Below are 19655 nucleotides of genomic sequence, written 5' to 3'. Positions count from 1 at the left end.
GTAGTTGCCGAAGAAGAAGAAAAAGAAGAAGATCACCTGTAGCTGTGCTAGGCTGTGGCATGGACGGAGCCACAGGTCCGTTTTTGTTTTCTTTACGAGACACCACGAACCTCGAGCACAGAATAGGGTATGAACTATGATAGAGGTGGCGGCAGACGCAACTGTGGTGGTGAAACTGGAGCATCTCCGCCGACCTGAGGTCTCGGCTTCAGCGACACTTCACTGCACCAAAAGGTGGGGAGGAGTAGGCACAGAGGAGGGGGGGGGGGGGGGGGGAGGGTAGGGGAGTACGTTTTGTATAGAGGGTGAACAATGGAAAGATGATACAATTCATATTATAGAGTAAAAAGGGGGAGCCAGAGTGCAAGCGGAGAGGGTGTTCAGGGAGGGTTCAGAGGGCATTTCTGGCTGAGCGCCAGTCTCGACTGCGGAGAGACTTGTAGGCGCCTTCCTTGAATGCCTGCATTCCCTTCTGCGCGGGAAGGTTGCGCAGCAGGGCAGATGGGAGACGATCCTGGACGACTACTAGCGGGATAGTGGAGTAAGAGAGTTTACTCTCCGGGTCATGGCAAGATGATCCTTTCAGCTCGGCATAGTAAAAGATTTCGAAATCTACTCATACACACGAAAATCCGGTGGAACAAAAAAGTGATCAAATGTCTCTACTCACGAGTTTCATGCTGAAAAGCAATCATCAGGAGACTGGGGCTATAGTCGGGGTTGTGTGGTCTTATTCACTATAGGTGTTGTCCCATGGCAGGTATGCAATGCTAGTGAAATCTACTCATATGCATCTGCATAGCCAATGCGCCCTGCATCACGGCACGACGTCGGTACAGCCAAAACAGTGAAACACAGACAGGAATCAACAGCAAATCGCCTGCTGACCCCAGCTGCATGATTATTGTAGTTCTACAACGATGTCATCTGTATGCGTTTGAGAAACTGTGCACGTTTTGGTCTATCGCTGCTAGCTGCTTGTCATCAATTGCTTGCCCCCTCCTTCAATCACTGTTTCTACTGCGTTCAGTTGGCCCGCACACAAATGCTCGCACCGGTACTCGTTTCTATGGATTCGTGATGATGATGCTCCTTCGTCTTATGACAACCTGAGAATCGACCGCTTTTGTCGTGGGAGGAAAACATGGATGCAGTGAATGGGATTTCGGTCTTTGACCACTTGCTGGTGAGCTGATCTACTCACCTCCCACCGCGTTAGGAGCTGCATTTGCGCCTTGCAGGCAGGCATAGTGGGATGGTCTGAGACCATGATTGAGACCATGATTGAGAAACAGAGGGTACATGTACCGGGTTCAAGTCCTGCTTGGAAGTGGAAGGAATTTTTCCAGCCGTGCTGCGACCCACAGTTAATTGGGAACTCGTGGCCTGGCACGAGGGTAACATGGGTGCAGCTAATGAGATTATCGGTCTTTGACCACTTGGTGGTGGGTCTGATCTACTCACCTCCCACCGTTTAGGTGCTGCATCTGCGCCTTGATCCTAGAGGGTGGTGGCTTCCAGCCGAGTCTCACGCGAACCGTGAAATTTTTATTGCGCCTTGATCCTTAAAGGGTGGTGGCGTTCCTACGGATGCGGAAAACTCGGCCTCTAGCCGAGTCTGACGCGAACCGTGAGTTGTTCTTTTTTGTCGTGTGCCTTTCGGTGTAGTCAGCAGTCCCTTTCTCCCTGGAGCTGCCATACAGCACCGGGCGGCGGCCGTTTGGAGAAATCAGGCAGTCTTCGAAGCCGATGTGATCTTGAGAAACACTTATGTTGACAATTGTCATCATAGCCCGGTAAGGCCAATGTTGAAGAAGGTCAGCACTTCTATTCGCACGCCAAGGGGATATTTGCGTCAGCTTCCATGAACCTCAGAGAGTGGGCATCGAACTCCCCAGAGCTATTCATTGCCATTCCCGAGTAGCCCTTTCCCAAAGATGCTCGCCACTTTTTTCGCAACTTGTCGTTGTTTTGTAAAAAATCGCAACCTTCGCAACTTTCTTCATTTTCGCGAACTATGTCTCAACCCTTCCACAGCCTTGGCCCGGCCCCATGGCATGGGGTCAAAAGGTCAAGTCAAAGACTACAATCATAATCGATATGTCGGACAAATGCATACACATATACACGTATTATTATTATTATACGCATTCCCGCGGCAGCGTCAACCAAGCAGTTATGCTTGATCCACACTTTCGCTTATGCTGGACATTATTATTATTATTATTATTATGAAATGACCCAAAGGCAATGTGCCTATCGAGGGGTTCATTTGATTGAAAGAACAGTAGATGTAGATGTATGTACAAAGAGAAGTAGGGATTGATAAGGAGAGAAATGGGGAAAATCAACTGCAAGGTGGCGGAATTCCGTTGATTGCATAAGCATAGTCAGCTGTAAATTTCCTGAGGGCAGCTTTGAACTTATAGAGCGAGGCTTCCGATGTTAGACTGGGGGGTAAACAGTTCCATAGAATAGCAGTTCGGAACATGAAGAGAGACTTAGACAATGATTTAAATTTGGGAAGAATGATTTTATTTATATCATTGAAACAAAGCAGATGTAGACAGCTCCTAGAGAATGGGGCTCTACAAAACCAATGATCGAAGTTAGTCCTACAGTAACATGGAGCGTCATAAAATTGGTCTCATTGGAAAAATGTCATCACTATTGTCTCCTCATGTAGCATCATGGTCAATGGGTGGCCAGATAATTATACGTATGAGGTTGAGTTACCAGATAGTTATTAAAAGATTCAAATAGTAATATTATTATAGAATGGTTGTTATGAGTTTATAAGGGTGCCATGGCTGTTTCTACTCGTGACGAGGGTGTGCACAAACACTCTTCACCAGCGCGTTCCATGCTGGACGGCCCACAGCAATCCGCTCCAGACGGCGCAAGTCCTCAACACTCCGCAGGTGCCCATTGTTCGACTGGGACAGATCGGTGTGGAGCTTTATTGGTAGTGTCACTCTCGGCCTCCCACGGTACCTCCCCTCGGGTGCCTGAAAGTATTGCTCCATGCTCAATCGTGCTGGCGTGTCCTTACCCAGGCGAAGCACATGCCGAATAGACTCCAGCGTGAATTTCGGATCAAGTCCGACACCGGCTCCACTCCACATCGGGCATACAACGCCAAAATTACTAATCTTCTGTGGTCATGTGATGCCGAGAAGTGACCTGAGTTGCCTTCTATGGAAAGCGTCCAAGGAGCGTTCGCTAGATACACGTATACACGCACGTTTCTCGCGTACTTTCACGCGTACTTTCACTGCAGTTTCAGACTCATTTCTAAGAGAAACAGTAGGTCAATGGTAGATACGTTAGGGAGCTATCTCGCCACTTTTTTCACAACGTTTCGTTGTTTAGGAAGAAATCGCAACCTTCGCAACTTTCTTCATTCCCCCCCCCCCCCATACACACCTTGCACCACAACGTCAAGTCGTCAACATCAACCTTACACCCTTCGACAGACAAGGACCTACTCCATCGGACACGCCCACGCAAACAGGCACCGAGATTCCCCCATCAACATTGCCTTCACCCTCTACAACTCACTCCCTATCGACATCACAACCCATCCTCGTAGAAATTCTTTCCGAAACAACGCATCCAGTCTTCTTTTGAGCAGTACCTGTTCCTGCTCCGCGCATCTCCTGGTTTCTGATAATATTATTATCTCGAACGTCTACTTAACCATCTCGATCACCCGTGCTAACGTTATTGCCCCCTTTGTTTTCATGATCCATTGCTTCTTGCCTCCCCGGTTAAAGGGGAAGTTAAGGCAAAAATCAAAATTTCACCAGTTGTAGTCTTCGGGGTGCTGAGTCGAATGGTCGTGGTCCGAGGAAGCTGAGACGCTCCCTTCCTACTTTAATCCCAATCGAACTCGCGCACTTCCACCGAAACTGGGTGACCGCGCCCTACGAGATGGGGATTTGTATGCAAAATGTCACTAAAAGCGCCATTTCGTTCTTATAAAAGCACGGATGACCGCGATTGGCCCATCTGTTGTAGTCTTTTGGACGCTGAGCCGACTGGTTTTGGTCCGAAAAGGCTGCGATGCAGCGTTCCTCCTTTATTCCCAATCGAACATGGTTGAACAAGCGGTCACGTGCTCCTGCGTACACCAGTCACCTGGTCACCGTGCCTGCAGGGTACAATTATTTACTAGCCTGTTTGACCTTTTTTGGGTGCACTCCTGTCACTCGAGTTGAACTCGAGTTGAACCTTGGTGTGAAAGTTGTCGCCTGCTAGCTGGCGTGGTGACCATGTGACTGGTGTACGCAGGAGCACGTGACCGCTTGTTCAACCATGTTCGATTGGGAATAAAGGAGGAACGCTGCATCGCAGCCTTTTCGGACCAAAACCAGTCGACTCAGCGTCCAAAAGACTACAACATAATTATGGGCCAATCGCGGTCATCCGTGCTTTTATAAGAACGAAATGGCGCTTTTAGTGACATTTTGCATACAAATCCCCATCTCTTAGGGCGCAGTCACCCAGTTTCGGTGGAAGTGCGCGAGTTCGATTGGGATTCAAGTAAGAAGGGAGCGTCTCGGCTTTCTCGGACCAAGACCATTCGACTCAGCACCCCGAAGACTACAACTGGTGAAATTTTGATTTTTGCCTTAACTTCCCCTTTAATTTCCATCTGGCTGTTTCTGGCTAGTGCCAGTTCTATCGCACTCATCAATCATCCTTAACCCCCCCCCCCGCCTTATTGGCGTCACGTCATCGTGGAATAAAGGAATAAAGACTATAAAGATAAAGATTTTCGCGAACTATTTCGCAACTTTTCCGCAACCTTAGGGGCCGTCCGTAATTATCGAACGCTTTTCACCAAACGAATTATTTTAGTTTAGACCCAACCCCTCCCTCCCTCCCCCTCAGAACGTAAAGGCCTTAGGCCTGTGGGGATTGCCCTATCAAAGATTTGATAATAATAATAATAATAATAATAATAAAGAGAAATGGAGTGAGAAGAAACAACACCTATGAAAATGATAATCCTAGCACTAAGGTAATAACAGGAAAAACTGCGACAGCACTTAACGAATAATAATAATAATAATAAAAAAAGTTTGACATATGCATGCATAATACAACAAAAGTTGCAAGTGTGTAACTGCTCCTATGGGCATGCACATGTATCAATGTTTTCTGAAACGAAATTGGTCAACCCCCTCCCACCCCATAACGAAATTATTTCGTTAATGCGATTAATAGTATAAGTGAAGCGGACATTACAAAATGATGAATGAGAATACATGTATCTAAAATGGTTGTTCCTAATCGATTTTCTTGAGACTATCATCAGGGAAAAATCGTCTCACAATAGAGGCTATACGGAGAAACAAACTACTTATAGGTTATAGGATAGTGGGAAGTATACAAGGTGAGGTGTGAAAAGAAAAAAAAGAAAGTAGGAGAGAAGACGAAAGAAATTAGAAGAAAAGATGTGAAAGTGTTCCGACGGTGTGAGCTACTACAAAAGGTGAGTGAAATGAAGGCGTGGAAGCAGGTGAATGTGATAGAGTGAGGAACTGTGAGGTGTAGGTGCATGCGAATGAATACGTGCACCTCTTGTCTAGTAGCCAATGCCGCTCAGTGTATGACGATTCATGCTTCACTGTTTTGTGCCGTGCTGGTAGGTTTCGTGAACTTAAGGTATTAGAAGCTGTTTTCATCCGTAAACACAATCCTAATCTATGCATTCAGAAAGAAAATGTCACTAAACTGAGACACTTCACCTAGCATTCACACACGTATTCATTCGCATGCACCTACACCTCACAGTTCCTCACTCTATCACATTCACCTGCTTCCACGCCTTCATTTCACTCACCTTTTGTAGTAGCTCACACCGTCGGAACACTCTCATATCTTTTCTTCTAAATTCTTTCGTCTTCTCTCCCACTTTCTTTTTTTCTTTTCACACCTCACCTTGTATACTTCCCACTATCCTATAACCTATAAGTAGTTTGTTTCTCCGTATAGCCTCCGCTATTGTGAGACGATTTTTCCCTGATGATAGTCTCAAGAAAATCGATTAGGAACAACCATTTTAGACACACAGAAGGTCAAGTCACAGACTCACCGACTACATGTCGGACAAATGCATACTCGTTCTCGCTCATTTCTCGCCTGCCTTCAGACTGATTTCAGAGAAACAGTAGATCAACGGTAGTTGTGATAATGTGCACTGAAGTAATAGTTCCCTGTTCCTTGCACTGGAATGATGTCCATGTAGGATACATGCAACAGGCTACTGGCACTGTGTAAAGTGGTGGTTCGCGGCAGGAAGGGGTGTAGATGCACTTCTGCTATTTCTGCTCCCTTTTTCGTAGGTTTTTGCACAAGAACTCTCCAATTCTAGGTTGCGATATTAGCAATTTTGGAGCTTTTTCTGAAAATATGGATGCGATTTCAGCAACTAGCACTTGTTTTGGCACGGTTGCGAAAAGCATAAGTTGCGAAAAATTATGGCATCTTTGGGAAAGGGCTAGCTATCGGGCACATTATCGATAATTTTCACGAAACGAAAAAGTTTAGTTAGGACCCTCCCCCACCCACCCACCCCCCGCCCCTGAACGAAAAAATAGATTGACTTGACAGCAAGGATGCCTTGGTTATGCGACAGTTCGCAGAATCCAATTTCACCGAGTGACGTTTCACAGATTCCCAACTCACAGAATGACACTTCACAGAGTGCCAGTCTCACAGAATGCACTATTCACCGACACCCAATTCAACGAAAACCCAGTTCACAGACTGACTTATTCACAGACAGCCCATTTCGCCGAGAGTGGACAAAAGTGGGAAAATGCGGCTCGATCTTCGGCAGGACGGGTAAGTTTCAGCGTGACCAACAATCATAACCACGCCAGAGGTTACATCAACGCATTTAGACTGAAATTCCCCGGATAATTAAATTAAGGGGGGACGGGAGGTTCGCTGGCCATATTGCAGTGCCCGTTATAAATTCGCTTGAATCTCAGCACTCAAACATCAGAATTCCTTCAAATTTTCAGTATATGTTCCTTGACATCCACTGACGACATTGCAACCAAGAACTGTGGAAAGTATACTGGTATCATGGAGAAATGCAGGAAAGCAATTTTGGAAAAAAATGCGATAGCCGGGCATGATTTCTGCGCAGTTTTTCTCAAACACGGTCACTTGAAGATAAACACATAACACTGCAAAATGATCAGGTACCAAGGGGCTAGGGCTGTTGCCTAAGCACAATGCGATTACAGTTCCCATGGTGTGCCACTGCAGCCTTGAAATAACAATGCACGTGCGCAAGATAACTTGACTGAAGTTCAAGGTCCATTATTTTGTTTCTAACAGAAGATCTTGTGTCCTAAGAAGGCAACGGATCTAGAATGGACCGTACAGAACCAGAAAATATATACTTTTACATACAAGATATGTACAGCATTTCTAAAAAACTGCGCGGAGTGCCCATAATACCCCTAAAATCAGTGAAAAATGCACCTAAAAATTACATAAAAAGGACTGATAGTGGAGTGCTACTGAAATATTTTCACATATCTGACCTGAAGTTGCCATTCAGAAACCACCTTTGTCATATGTAGTGCCCTCTTTCTCAATAGTGGTCTCCTCCCAGCCTTTCCTCTGCCTCCTTCTCCTTTTCCTGCTCTCCTTTTCCAGTGCTGATGACTTGCGGAGGGACTTCTTCACACGCCATTGGTCTTCTAGCTCAAGCGCTGCCTTCGTGTGATTGCCATCAATGCATCCACACTCTTTCAGCACACTGAGCAAGGTGATAGCGCCGTTGTTGAAGTTGAGCACTGCCAAACTACTTGCCAGCTGAACGGTGTCGACGGAGCAGAAGCCTTCCTTCGGACGCATTCTCCAAATGACGTTGTTGAACGACTCGTTCGCATTCTGCGTTGCACCCATCTGGCAGCGCTCCAGCAGACTTCGTTCGGACAGCTGCATGTAGATGGGCTTCACGACTTCGAACACAGCCTTTGGGAGAGGGTTCTTATGAGGCCTCCGCGTGTGCCCACAGACCGCTGCCAAATATCGCACGCAGCTTCACTCTCCATACCGGGTGCAGATGCCGCTGTGTTTATGCTGCACTTGTGATTATCCAGCCAGGTTGAAAAGGCTTCCTCCGTGATTGCACCACTTCGCTTCTTCTCAGTCCAGATCTTACATTCGTGACAGTATCGACCCTTCACTGTGATGTCCAGTACACGGCCGCTCTGGAAGGAGATGCACGCGAACACACCATACAGCGACGAATATCCCCTGCGCATCCAAGTGCCGTCGAACGTCACTGCGACGTGGGTGGAATCTGTCATGGCACGCAACTCAGCTGCGGATTGAACCATGTCAGTTTCAGCTAGCTTTACGGCTGCAGCAAGGACAACTTCCTGGTGGCTGCGGTACGCTTTCTCCGTTACAGGAGCAGGAAAATTCATTACGCCGCAAAACTTTCGGAGTCCACCATGGCCACGTCCAATGCATCGCATCGCCAGTACAGATCGTCAATTCAGATCATAGCTCCTGCAAATTTTCTTGCTCAGAGACGTACTTCCACTGTGTCCACACAAAGCGCATTGAAGTCGCAGGGTCGATCCAAGTCCAGTGTCATGACAGTTACTGACGATCATGTCTCCCTTCGTGCACTTCCTACAGACAGTAAATTGATCCATCAGTTCCTGGAGACACTGTAAATCCACGATCTTGTAGCCAGAGACAGACTCCTCAACATCAGGATAGAATGCATCATCATCATACTCCTGGCAGCTATCACTGGACGACTCGTCTGAATCACTGTCACTCGAGCACACAAGCTCAGATTCAAATTCCATGACCATAATTATCACTAAGCCATTTTGGCCTCGACGAAATCTTCCGAGAGGAAGCGCTCTGCGCCGCTTCAACGGTGCCTTCTTCCACAACTGGTACAGAGCTTGACTGCTTTGGGGCGTAGTATCTCCCTTTCTTCCTCCTATGGCCACTTCCAGAGCTGCTGGTGCTTCTCTTTCGGTTCCCCATGTAAAATAATTTAATTGTTCACTTTCACGATCACAAACAAAAAAACAAAGATTTTTTCCTTCGCGTGGGCGTCGTGGCGCTGCAGAACGTCATACGCGATCAAGGAAGCACGTGGCAGCTCTCCATGACTACAAAAACAGAAGCCAGGGTCGCTTACCTGGCGAAGTTGAATCAAAAACGCTTGATTTTGGACTAAACCAAAGTCACAAAATTAGGCAATTGTAAACATTTGAGTATTTACATTTGAAATTTATCTCGACATACTTTAGCTCATAACTCCACTTCTACTAAACCGATTACGCTCAAATTTGAAATTCTGGCGCTTCAAATATCCTAAGACAAGATTCCATAGCAAAAAGTTCAAAACTCAGAAATTCATTTTTTGACCCTCTGAACCTCCCGTCCCCCCTTAAGTGCACAGGCTGCTTCTTTCATCTCACCCAGAACACTGATCGTCGTGCCCAGTCAAACGGACTCCAAGAGCGCTACGCACAGGATTCACAATTTTCAGTGGCCCTGCGAATGCTGCCAGCGTTGGCTTTCGTACCAACTGGGGACGTGGCACTTACTTCGAAGCAGTGGAGGATAATTTCCCCGACGACGCCGAGGCGATCCTCACCTACTTCGAGCATTCGTACATTGGAACGCTCCGCCCAAATGGGCAACGGCGGACACCACTGTTCCCGATTGCGCTGTGGAACGTACACGACCGCACTCTGATGGGAGAGGACCGCACAAACAACGCCCAAGAAGGATGGCATCGTTGGTTTGCATGGATAGTCACCTGCCACCACCCGACTATTTGGAAGGTTATCCAGTGTTTGAAAATGGAGCAGGCCACCACGGAACGAGAGCTTGAGCGGCTTGTGGCAGGAAACTCTGGTCCTAAGCGGAAGAAGAGATATCAGCAATGTGATGAACGGCTGAGGGCTCTGCTACAGTCCGTCGAGCAGCGACCACCAAGCGACCACCAAGAGAGTTCCTCCGTGGAGTAGCACATAATCCGGCGTTCACTATTGTCGAATAGGCGGAACGGCTGAGGGCTCTGCTACAGTCCGTCGAGCAGCGACCACCAAGAGAGTTCCTCCGTGGAGTAGCGCATAATTTTGGGTTCATTGCTGTGTATAGTAAATGACCATGTCACACGTGCATACTCTCGTATTCTTCATATTTTGCTTTCTTTCGAAACAATGCATTTTTGAGTGCATGCCTGATCAAATTCGGTGAAATGGGCTGTCGATGAAAACAGTGCTCTGTGACCTGTCTTTCGGTGATTTGGGTACCCTGTGAAATGGGCTGTCTGTCAAAAAGGTAGTCTGCGAAATGTCATTCAGTGAACTGTCGTTCTGTGAATTGGGTTTCTGTGAACTGTCGGGACACCCTTGATGTCCCACATATCAATTTTTTCGAAACGAAACTCCCCTTGGCCTTGCAAGCTTGATCAATTGACCCACCCATCCATACGAAACTTTTTCTCTTCGTGTAAAAGATCGATAACGAGAGAGCTTGGAAGCGCAGGGCCCTACGCTATGCTTTTTTGCCTTGATGACCTAGACAAAAAAAAGCATAGGGATGTTATAAATTCTTTAAAAATCCTTTTTTAAAGACATATCCTGGGATTCGAACCCGCACTATCGCGCCCTGCATGCATCCCCCGATACACTTCGCATACATACCAATTCTTCCAAGTTGCTTCACATTATGATCTTGCATTTGAAAGCCCTATTTGAATATGCATTGTGGCCAGCCGTCTTTGATGGTACGGTACGGTAGGGATAGGTACGGGACAGGTACGATCGAGGGTAATACAACACCGTCTCCCGGACCGTACCATCAAACACAGCTGCCTGCAATATTCAAATAGGGCTTTCAAACGCAAGATAATACCGTGAAGCAACTTGGAAGAATGGGTATGAATGCGAAGTGTATGGGGGAATGCATGTAGGGCGATAGTGCGGGTTCGAATCCCAGGATATGCCTGAAAAGAATAGGAGAATTGAAAAATTTATGACATCCCTATGATTTTTTGCCGTCAGATACGGGATAGCGCCAGGCGTGACACAAACAAACAAACACACAAACACACAAATACCAAATTAAAGCTGTGTGGACCCTGGCTAGCGCCAGACGTTACTGAAGTAACGTCTTCTGCATAGCTACGGGAATAACGAGAGAACTTGGAAGCTCAGGGCCCTACGCTATGCTTTTTGCCTTGATAAAAAAGCATAGGGATGTTATAAATTCTTTAAAAAAATCCTTTTTTTAAGACATAACCTGGCATTCGAACCCGCACTATCGCGCGCCCTGCATGCATCCCCCGATACACTTCGCATACATACTAATTCTTCCAAGTTGTTTCACATCGTGATCTTGCATTTGAAAGCCCTATTTGAGGTTGCGTTTGGTTGGGCATTTTCAGAATGTAAATGACAACCATTCTGGAATGGGAATCGGCAAGAATCACCTGACCAAACTAACGCGCCAGAATCAATAAGGAATCACTTGACGTAACAATTCCATGATGTCGTTGTGGAACGGCGGCTGTCTTTTCTTTTACCCGACTCTAGTTTCCTTGAGAGAGTCATGGTACTTCTGAGTGCATGATTTGAGGCACTTGAACCTGTTGCTACATTGTTTGGCTCGTGGCAGCCATTATCATTTTTGATTCCGGAATGAGAATGCTCATTCCAGCATGTGAGGTGGAATGATCATTCTCCAAAAAGAATCATTCTCAGTGATTCCCATTCTGGAATCATGTGGAATGTGACCAACCTAACGCACTTTTTTGACCAACCAAACGGGCGAGAATGATTCCGAGTGATTCCAAGTGATTCCCATTTGGGAATGTGACCAACCAAACGTAACCTGAATATGCATTGTGGCCAGCCGTCTTTGATGGCACGGTACGGTAGGGAATAGGTACGGGACAGGTACGAGGTGATTTGTAAAAATTTTACATGGCATATTATTTTACAAATCAAGTAAAATATCACTGTTGAGGACGATTGCATTCTTCCCATGAAGTGTTTTTGTTAGTTCGACAGACAAGTGAGTTGCCATTGTAATGTAGTTTGTAAGCATCAGGAGCGTTTAGCGGAATTGTTTTCTTCCACGGCCTTGTGAGATGTCAATCATGGATCGAAATTCGTGAATTTGTGGTCAATGAGGTAAAATATCCCTCAATGGATGCTTGAAGAACGTCCAAGAGCCAGCGAGCATATTCTACGGCAGGTGGAAACCCTAGGCTGGTCACCGATGCCAGCATTTAGTCTGTCACACCGTCAAAGTAGCAGGGCTGAAGAAGAGATTAGCCAAAAAGGTGAAGGTCAGAAACTGCAATTTTGACAAAAGGTGTCTTTCACTCACCTATCATGAAAGGTGATTCAAATCCAAGTCCGAAGCTGCTGATGCTTATGGCATACAGGTTAATAATTAGCTGTTCAGTAGAGCTAGCTGCGTATGAAGCTCAGCTTGCTACCTCAGAAGTGCTGGTAGAGATTCACGATGGCAAAGTGCAAATTCAGGAAATGCGGCATGAATGTATGTTGGGGGTTGACGGCGGAGCACCCATTGAGGGTGGTCTGCAGTCTTCTTCCAACACAGAAGTATTATGAATCAGGTGAAGGAGTCACTGCACTTGTCTTGGAGAGTATGGAAGCCCCAACATTGTCAGTATGTGCCGGTTAAATGCACTGTGGCCCAGATGCACGAAGGCACCCTGTCGTGGGACGGCCGGCGCGCATCATGGATGGTATTTTGCTTAGTGTGGTTATTTCACGTAAGGGGATGCACTGCAAGTTGAAAGAAATGGAGCAGCAAGATAAGGTCTGCGTTCTCATGCTCTACAATGCCGGCAGGCGGTCAAAGATACCCTACCGTTTGGAACCGCAGTTGACGACGTACAGAAACCAATACGTAGGGCAACCTGCAAAACCAGTCTGCTTTCTCTGCATGTGACTTGCTTCAGATGTATCTTGATTTCCCATTGAAAGCTTATTGACACATTCAGGTCATATTTGTTGATGTTAGACCCTATTTTACTGACTTGTAAAATTTTGTACACACTTTTTCTGGGTGAAAAAATGCATGCAAAGCAACCCCACACTGTGTCTCTCATGTTTGTGGTGTTCGATCAAGAAGTCCATACGTGGATAGAGGACATACATAGTGACAGAATGAGACCATGCACACTTCAAAACTCGCCAGGGCAACGGAATGATAGCCTTTTTTACTTTCATGTAAAATTATTACAAATCACCTCGTACGATCGAGGGTAATACGACACCGTCTCCCGTACCGTACCGTACCATCAAACACAGCTGGGCACATACAGCTGCCCGCAATATTCAAATAGGGCTTTCAAACGCAAGATAATAACGTGAAGCAACTTGGAAGAATGGGTATGAATGCGAAGTGTATGGGGGAATGCATGTAGGGCGATAGTGCGGGTTCGAATCCCAGGATATGCCTGAAAAGAATAGGAGAATTGAAAAATTTATGACATCCCTATGATTTTTTGCCGTCAGATACGGGATAGCGCCAGGCGTGACACAAACAAACAAACACACAAACACACAAATACCAAATTAAAGCTGTGTGGACCCTGGCTAGCGCCAGACGTTACTGAAGTAACGTCTTCTGCATAGCTACGGGAATAATTATTATGGACGGCCCTTATATGCATTCCCTTTCGAGTGTGTACTGAAGTGAAGGAAGATGAATACCGTCTACTTGTAGATACATGTACAATGTAAGGTGTGGTTTACAGCAGGAAGGAAGGAGCACAGTGGTCCCTCTATAATCCGGCACCATTTGTGCCACGGAAATCTGCTGGATTAGGGAGGGTGCTGGATTAACAAATCGGATTTACTGCTGCCAATATGCACGAAGAGGACATTTTGGCTACTGAAAATTGTGCCGGTTTATCGAGGGTGCTGGATTAGAGAGGGACGACTGTATAGAGTTTGCTGTCGCCGCAGTTCTGCTACTTTTCTATGCAAAAGAACTCTCTCACTTTTGTTGCGATGCTAGCAACTTTTGAGCCTTTCCTGAAAATATGGATGCGATTTTAGGAGGTCGCACTTGTTTTGGCATGGTTGCGAAAAGCATAAGTTGCGAAAAATTATGGCATCTTTGGGAAAGGGCTATTCCTGAGACTGATTGTGCGAAGAGCGATCACCAAAAAGTCCTTGGCCTTGACTGTTCACACTGTTCGGCATTGTGACATGTGGTCAGACAAAACGTATCCTGGTGCTCTCAGATTCGGAACAAGAAATCAGAATTTGTTATGATTATAAATACATGTAACATGATTGTTCGGTAAATAACTTGATACATTTCACTTGGCTAGTATTGAAATCTATCTACCCTAAATGCACGTATAGGGGTGGCGGAAGAATAGCAGAAATCCAAACCTCTTTATAAAAAAAAAAACACATTTCAAAACAGCAGATGTGTAGCATGTACATGCCCAGCTAGTATTGCTCTTGTTCTATTTGCCGAATTTGGGCTGTCTTTTTTTGCTCTGGTTCCACTTTATGGGTTCAAAAATAAATAATAGAAAAAAGTATTTAAAAAAAATCACGGTTTGCGTGAGACTCGGCTGGAGCCCGGAGGCCGAGTTTTCCGCATCCGCAGGCCAGGAACTTCTGCGCCTTGATCCTGAGGATGTGGAAAACAATCGAAGAATATTTATATTTGAAAAAAGTAGATGTACATCAGATGTTCAGTAGAATGTGTTGTGGATGTCTCCATGGCGATGAATGCCGTTCACATGATTTCACATTCACCGGGACCTATCCGCTGGCAGCTGCCAGCTCAGCTGCGTACACGTTTGTTACGAAGTCCTGAAGGCGCTTCATGAAGGCCACTGGTTTGTCGGCAGCTTTGGAGTTGACCATATGTGCTGGCACGGGCACCTTGAAGTTCACTTGAAGAAAGTAGCACATAGACGCTGCAGTTTCGTCGCCTTCGACATCGCGGAGGATGAAGCCGGAATATATCGACTCGCCTCTACAAAAAGAGTACAAAAGAACGGGTGTGTGTGTGTGCGCATGCGCGTGTGTGTGTATGTGTATATGTGTGTGATGCACAGATTACAAAAACCACCCACCCCCCTCTCCTCCACATGCACACACACACACACGTACACACACACACACACACACACACACACACACACACACACACACACACACACACACACACAGGCACGAATCTTTCACTAAGACTTGACTTTAAGCGAGGGTCCCTGGTTCGAGTCCTGGTGGTGAAAGTCAATTTTTCCTCAGACTTTTCCGGTTTGTGTCTTTCCCTCGAACCAGTGAAAAGACTTTACTCTTATTTTTTGCCAGCACACTTGGTTTCTCAGTTACCTATCTGGCCCTAGGGCACAGAGGTGTCACAGCCTCTGGCGAAACACCAAGCACCAAAGGGTGCGATTGCGCAGTGCCCCATGGCAGTGTGGTCGGCGGGCCTTTGTTCTTGGGCGATATTATTCTGAGAGGCGAACCTAGCGCTGTCATGTAGGTGACCGCCGTCGTCCCTTAAAGCCTTAGTCTATGCAGTCAAGCTGTGACTGCTACGAGAAATGTTCGGTGTGAGCGCTACCTCAAAACGTTCCACCGTGGTCGAGCGATTAGAGCCCTCTCTTGAATAGTGGCCCATCTCGAATAGTGCCCCAGTCTCTAAGAGCCAGTGAAAAAAATATAGCTCTCTCTTGAATAGTTGCTAGAGTTGATAGCCAGATAGTTGTGGAACGTCAGTACCGTCGGTCAGTGGTGTGCAATGTTATCGCATGAGCTGATTGTCAAGTAACTGGTGGTGTTACTGGATATTACAGCGTAACTCGTAGTTCCTAGGTCCTTTTCTTTACTATAAATTATTCATTGGCTCTCCATCCGAGTCTATTTTCGCAAGAATATGCTAGTTTTCCGCAAAACTTGCCGGAATATGCTAGCGCAATGCTAGTTTCCAGAAAGTGCTAAATATGCTACAGTCAAACCTCGTTAGGACGAACTTCAAGGGACCAAACAAGTTTGTTTGTCTTATCGGGAGTTCTTCTTATCCAGATCTGGCAAAAATATTGATATGCATATCATATGGACTGTATTTATGTGAAAGTGCATGCTGTGGCAAATGTAAAACATTTTTTTCATAAGATAACCCAGCAACAGGCAAGTACAATGTGCAAGGAATTCATGATAACAGTACATCCGCCTTGTAAAATGTTTTGGCACTGCAAGAGGCTTCAACTATCGGGAAAAACTAGAGCTAGCGTACCCACGGGGACCAAAAGTTCGTACTATACACTGATTTTGTTCAAATTACGCTTGAAATTAGTTCGTCTTCACGAACATTCAAAGTACAGAGTTTGTCGTAAACGGAATTTTTGGACTTGATAATGATGCCTGGCCAACCTAGTTCGTACTAAAGGAAAGTTCGCCTTGTCAGTGTTCGTCCTAACGAGGTTTGACTGTAGGTGTACGTGTAAAGCTAGCATTATTCGCCGGGGCCTACCTGGGCTTGTAACCAAGCGCATGTGCAAGGTTGGTGTTCTTTTAGTAACGTTCTTGTTCATGTCAATTGCACAGGTGGTTTCAGGATCAAAATCACAGTTCTTTAAACGTCTTGCTGCCGTTTCGGTTGAGCTGTGATAGTTTACATGTTAAGGCGAGGCTCTGTGTTTCATTGCCCTTTCTATTGTATGCTGTATGCCGTAAAAGTACCAGCATTGAAAAACTAGTGCCCTCTCTTGAATAGTGCCCTCTCTTGAATAGTGCCCCATCTGTGATGGACTTTGACAAAAGAGTGCCTCAGGGGCACAAATCGTGCGGGTACGGTACTGTATTAGGGTATGACTGAGCGGAAAGTCAACTCTTCTTTCTTCAACGCTCGTCTCTGTCTCTCACCTCACTAGCCCGGGCACCTTCGGCACTAGATCCGTCTCGAGTTGCCTGTTGATCACGTAGGACTCGGTGGGGGTTTTGCGAGGTACGTGAGTAACGACAAAGTCCCGATCAGCCAACAGCGGTACATTCATGGCCACGCATCTGTGAAGCAGCAAGAGCACAACAAACCATGGTTAGTTTCCACATTACAGTCCATTTCAAAAATATAGACGCTTCATTGGTATTTTTGATATTATTTCAAATTTGGCTGGAGCTTTTCGAGATTTTTTTCTGGAATATTGCTCAGGTCCCTCCTCCAGTTGCTCTCATATAGATTTAAACACCCAATTTCCAAATGCTTATGCACAAAGTGATCACAGATTTTATGTGGTATAGATGCTGGCCTAACGGTTTTTTTGAAATCACGCGTCTATATTTTTTGAAACGCACTGCAGAGTGCCGATTATCCACTGATCAAATAATTAACCCGGATACTGAGCCAGTAATAAAATTTGTAAAAAAAGAGACGAAAACACATGAGAACGACTTATGCAGCAACTATCCATGACTGTTTATCATCTTGTTACAGTCGTGGATAGTTGCTCCAAAGTCGTTCTCATGTGTTTTCTTCTCTTTTTTTTTTACATCAAATAATTATGTAATCTTTCCTCTTTTATTTACAATGCAGTTGTGTGATGTCCACCAGTTTCGGGGTGAATCTTTTTTTCTGCTGTCTTAACACACTTCTCTATTTTTCTGTTCTCCTCAGTTAATCTTTTCCTTTCCCTTATATTTGTGTGCCTGTAGTTGATCTCATGTAATAACGCATCACTGCCCGTTTGTTTAAAAAGAAAAAGAAAGAAAGACAAAAAGTCCGAGTCCATGCCTGTTTATTCATCAACATTGAATAAACCAATCCAATCCTATCCAATCTGCACCCCTCGGAGCGCAGGCTGTCTCCAGGAGGTTCGGATAAGAAGAATGTTCGGATTAGGGAGCAGTCCTGCATCCATCTAAAACATGTATATTCCTGTATGGCTCGAAAGAAGTTTCAGCACCGACGCACTATTGACACTATCATTGATTTAGGGGTGAGACGGGTGTGCCGCGTATCCGCCCATTAATCCTGCATACCGTTAGCGAACGGGTAATCGTTTGAACTTTGAGCGTGCGCGATATACAGTAAAATGCAGATTCACGGTGCAGTGCGCCTAGCGTCTTGCTCTGCGTGTCGTACATGTACAGGGAAGTGAGGCCTGATCGATGGGTCCACCAATGCAGGCCTGGCTCAAGCCGTGTGTGCTTGTGCATCGCGCGGGACGGGTGCAGTCTGTACGTCGTACTTTGTGCACCCAAACCGCCACGCACAACCTCGAGAAATAGTCAGTTACCACCTATAACTGTGTTCTTGAGCTTGGATTGCGCTGTAGCAAGCAGTGCTTGTCATGGACAAGTAAGCAGTTCGTCATAGTCGACCGGTCGCTGTACTTTAGTCTTTTGGCCTGGGCTTTGCCATCTCATTGGGCATTTAAAGCAATCTGCGCTGAAAACCGACCAGCAAGAGCAAAAGCAGAAGGCAACCGGTGCCAGCCTTGTCAAGCACCTGGTGCAAGCTAGACTGCCCCACTAGGTGGAATTCGGTCTACTACATGTTGGACCGCCTGCTGGAACTGAAGGTGAGCCTCCAGTTAGTATTGGCTGACATGGCTGACAAAGACTGACGTGGCCTCGATCTGACTGCTGACCACTGGTCCACGGCGGAGCAGCTCCTCGATTTTCTCAAGTCAGTGGACCGAGTCACTACCACGCTGGGCGGCGAATCGTACTCCACCATTTCATGGCTGAACCCTCTCCTTGTTGGTCTGAAGACAAGGTGCTTGCGGTGTGACGAGGATGACATTGACATGCCAGTCGACAGTGTCCAAAGACGTTTCGCGGCAAGTATCACATCTCGGTTTGGCCTCTCTCCGCTGGACCCCCAGTAATGCTGTCTTGGCTGCTGCCCTGGATTCAAGATTCAGGGACTTGAAGTTCCTCCAGGAAGACGGGCAAGATGCGCTGAAGGACCTGCTGGTTGAGCAAGCTAGTACTAGTATCGGCACTTCACCTGTCATCCCGCCTGGACCAAGCTCCGAGCCGCCTGCGAAACCGAGACTGTTTCCTGAATGACCTTCTCCGTGAGGAAATAGCAAATGAAGACGAGTCCATAGTTGCGGAGGTGCGACGTACCTTCGGGAGAGGCCTGTGAGTAGAGCGAGTGATCCTCTCACTTGATGGGCTGCCAATGAGTCTCGTTTTCCTCGCCTGGCGTACTTTGCCAAGCGGTACCTGTGCATGCCAGCGACGTCGGTGTCGTCAGAGCGAGTATTCTCTTTTGCCGGGAGAATTGCGGACAAGCGCTCGCCACAGCAGACTCTCAGCAGCAATGATTGATGCAATTGTCTTTCAACACAAAAACGCATTCCTTCTGAAGCTGTCACAATTTACTACTATATCAATACAACATGAGCCTGAGCGCGCTAAAATATGACCACAGCTTTTTTTGAAAAAGTCGAGATAATCACGATTTGAATTCCGCGGCAAAAAAACCGAAGTGCAGTGCAACGCGAGTCGCTGTTGTTGTTCTCCTCGGTCGACTAGACTGTTCCGGATGCATTTCTTTGTTGCAAGTAAGTTTATTTGTTTGAGTTTGTATTCCATGTTGCGCTGAGTCGCCTAAAACTG

General features: G+C 46.3%; 1 protein-coding gene across 1 annotated transcript in view; it reads right to left on the bottom strand.

The window, feature by feature from the left end:
* Nucleotides 1–14457: 14457 nt before the first annotated feature.
* Nucleotides 14458–19655, bottom strand: part of LOC135830130 (uncharacterized) — a 12332-nt gene continuing 7134 nt past the window's right edge. The window contains exons 5-6 of the mRNA XM_065342524.1: nucleotides 16953–17093; nucleotides 14458–15054 (exon numbers count right to left, since the gene is read on the bottom strand). Coding sequence (XP_065198596.1) covers nucleotides 14838–15054; nucleotides 16953–17093 — 358 coding nt within the window. The 3' untranslated portion in view covers nucleotides 14458–14837. The remainder of the gene's footprint in view (nucleotides 15055–16952; nucleotides 17094–19655) is intronic.

The sequence above is a fragment of the Sycon ciliatum genome, chromosome 13, assembly GCF_964019385.1.
Source record: "Sycon ciliatum chromosome 13, ocSycCili1.1, whole genome shotgun sequence".
Taxonomy (NCBI): domain Eukaryota; kingdom Metazoa; phylum Porifera; class Calcarea; order Leucosolenida; family Sycettidae; genus Sycon; species Sycon ciliatum.
The sequence above is the reverse complement of the archived record's forward strand: the minus strand, read 5'-3'. Positions and strand labels throughout refer to the sequence as shown.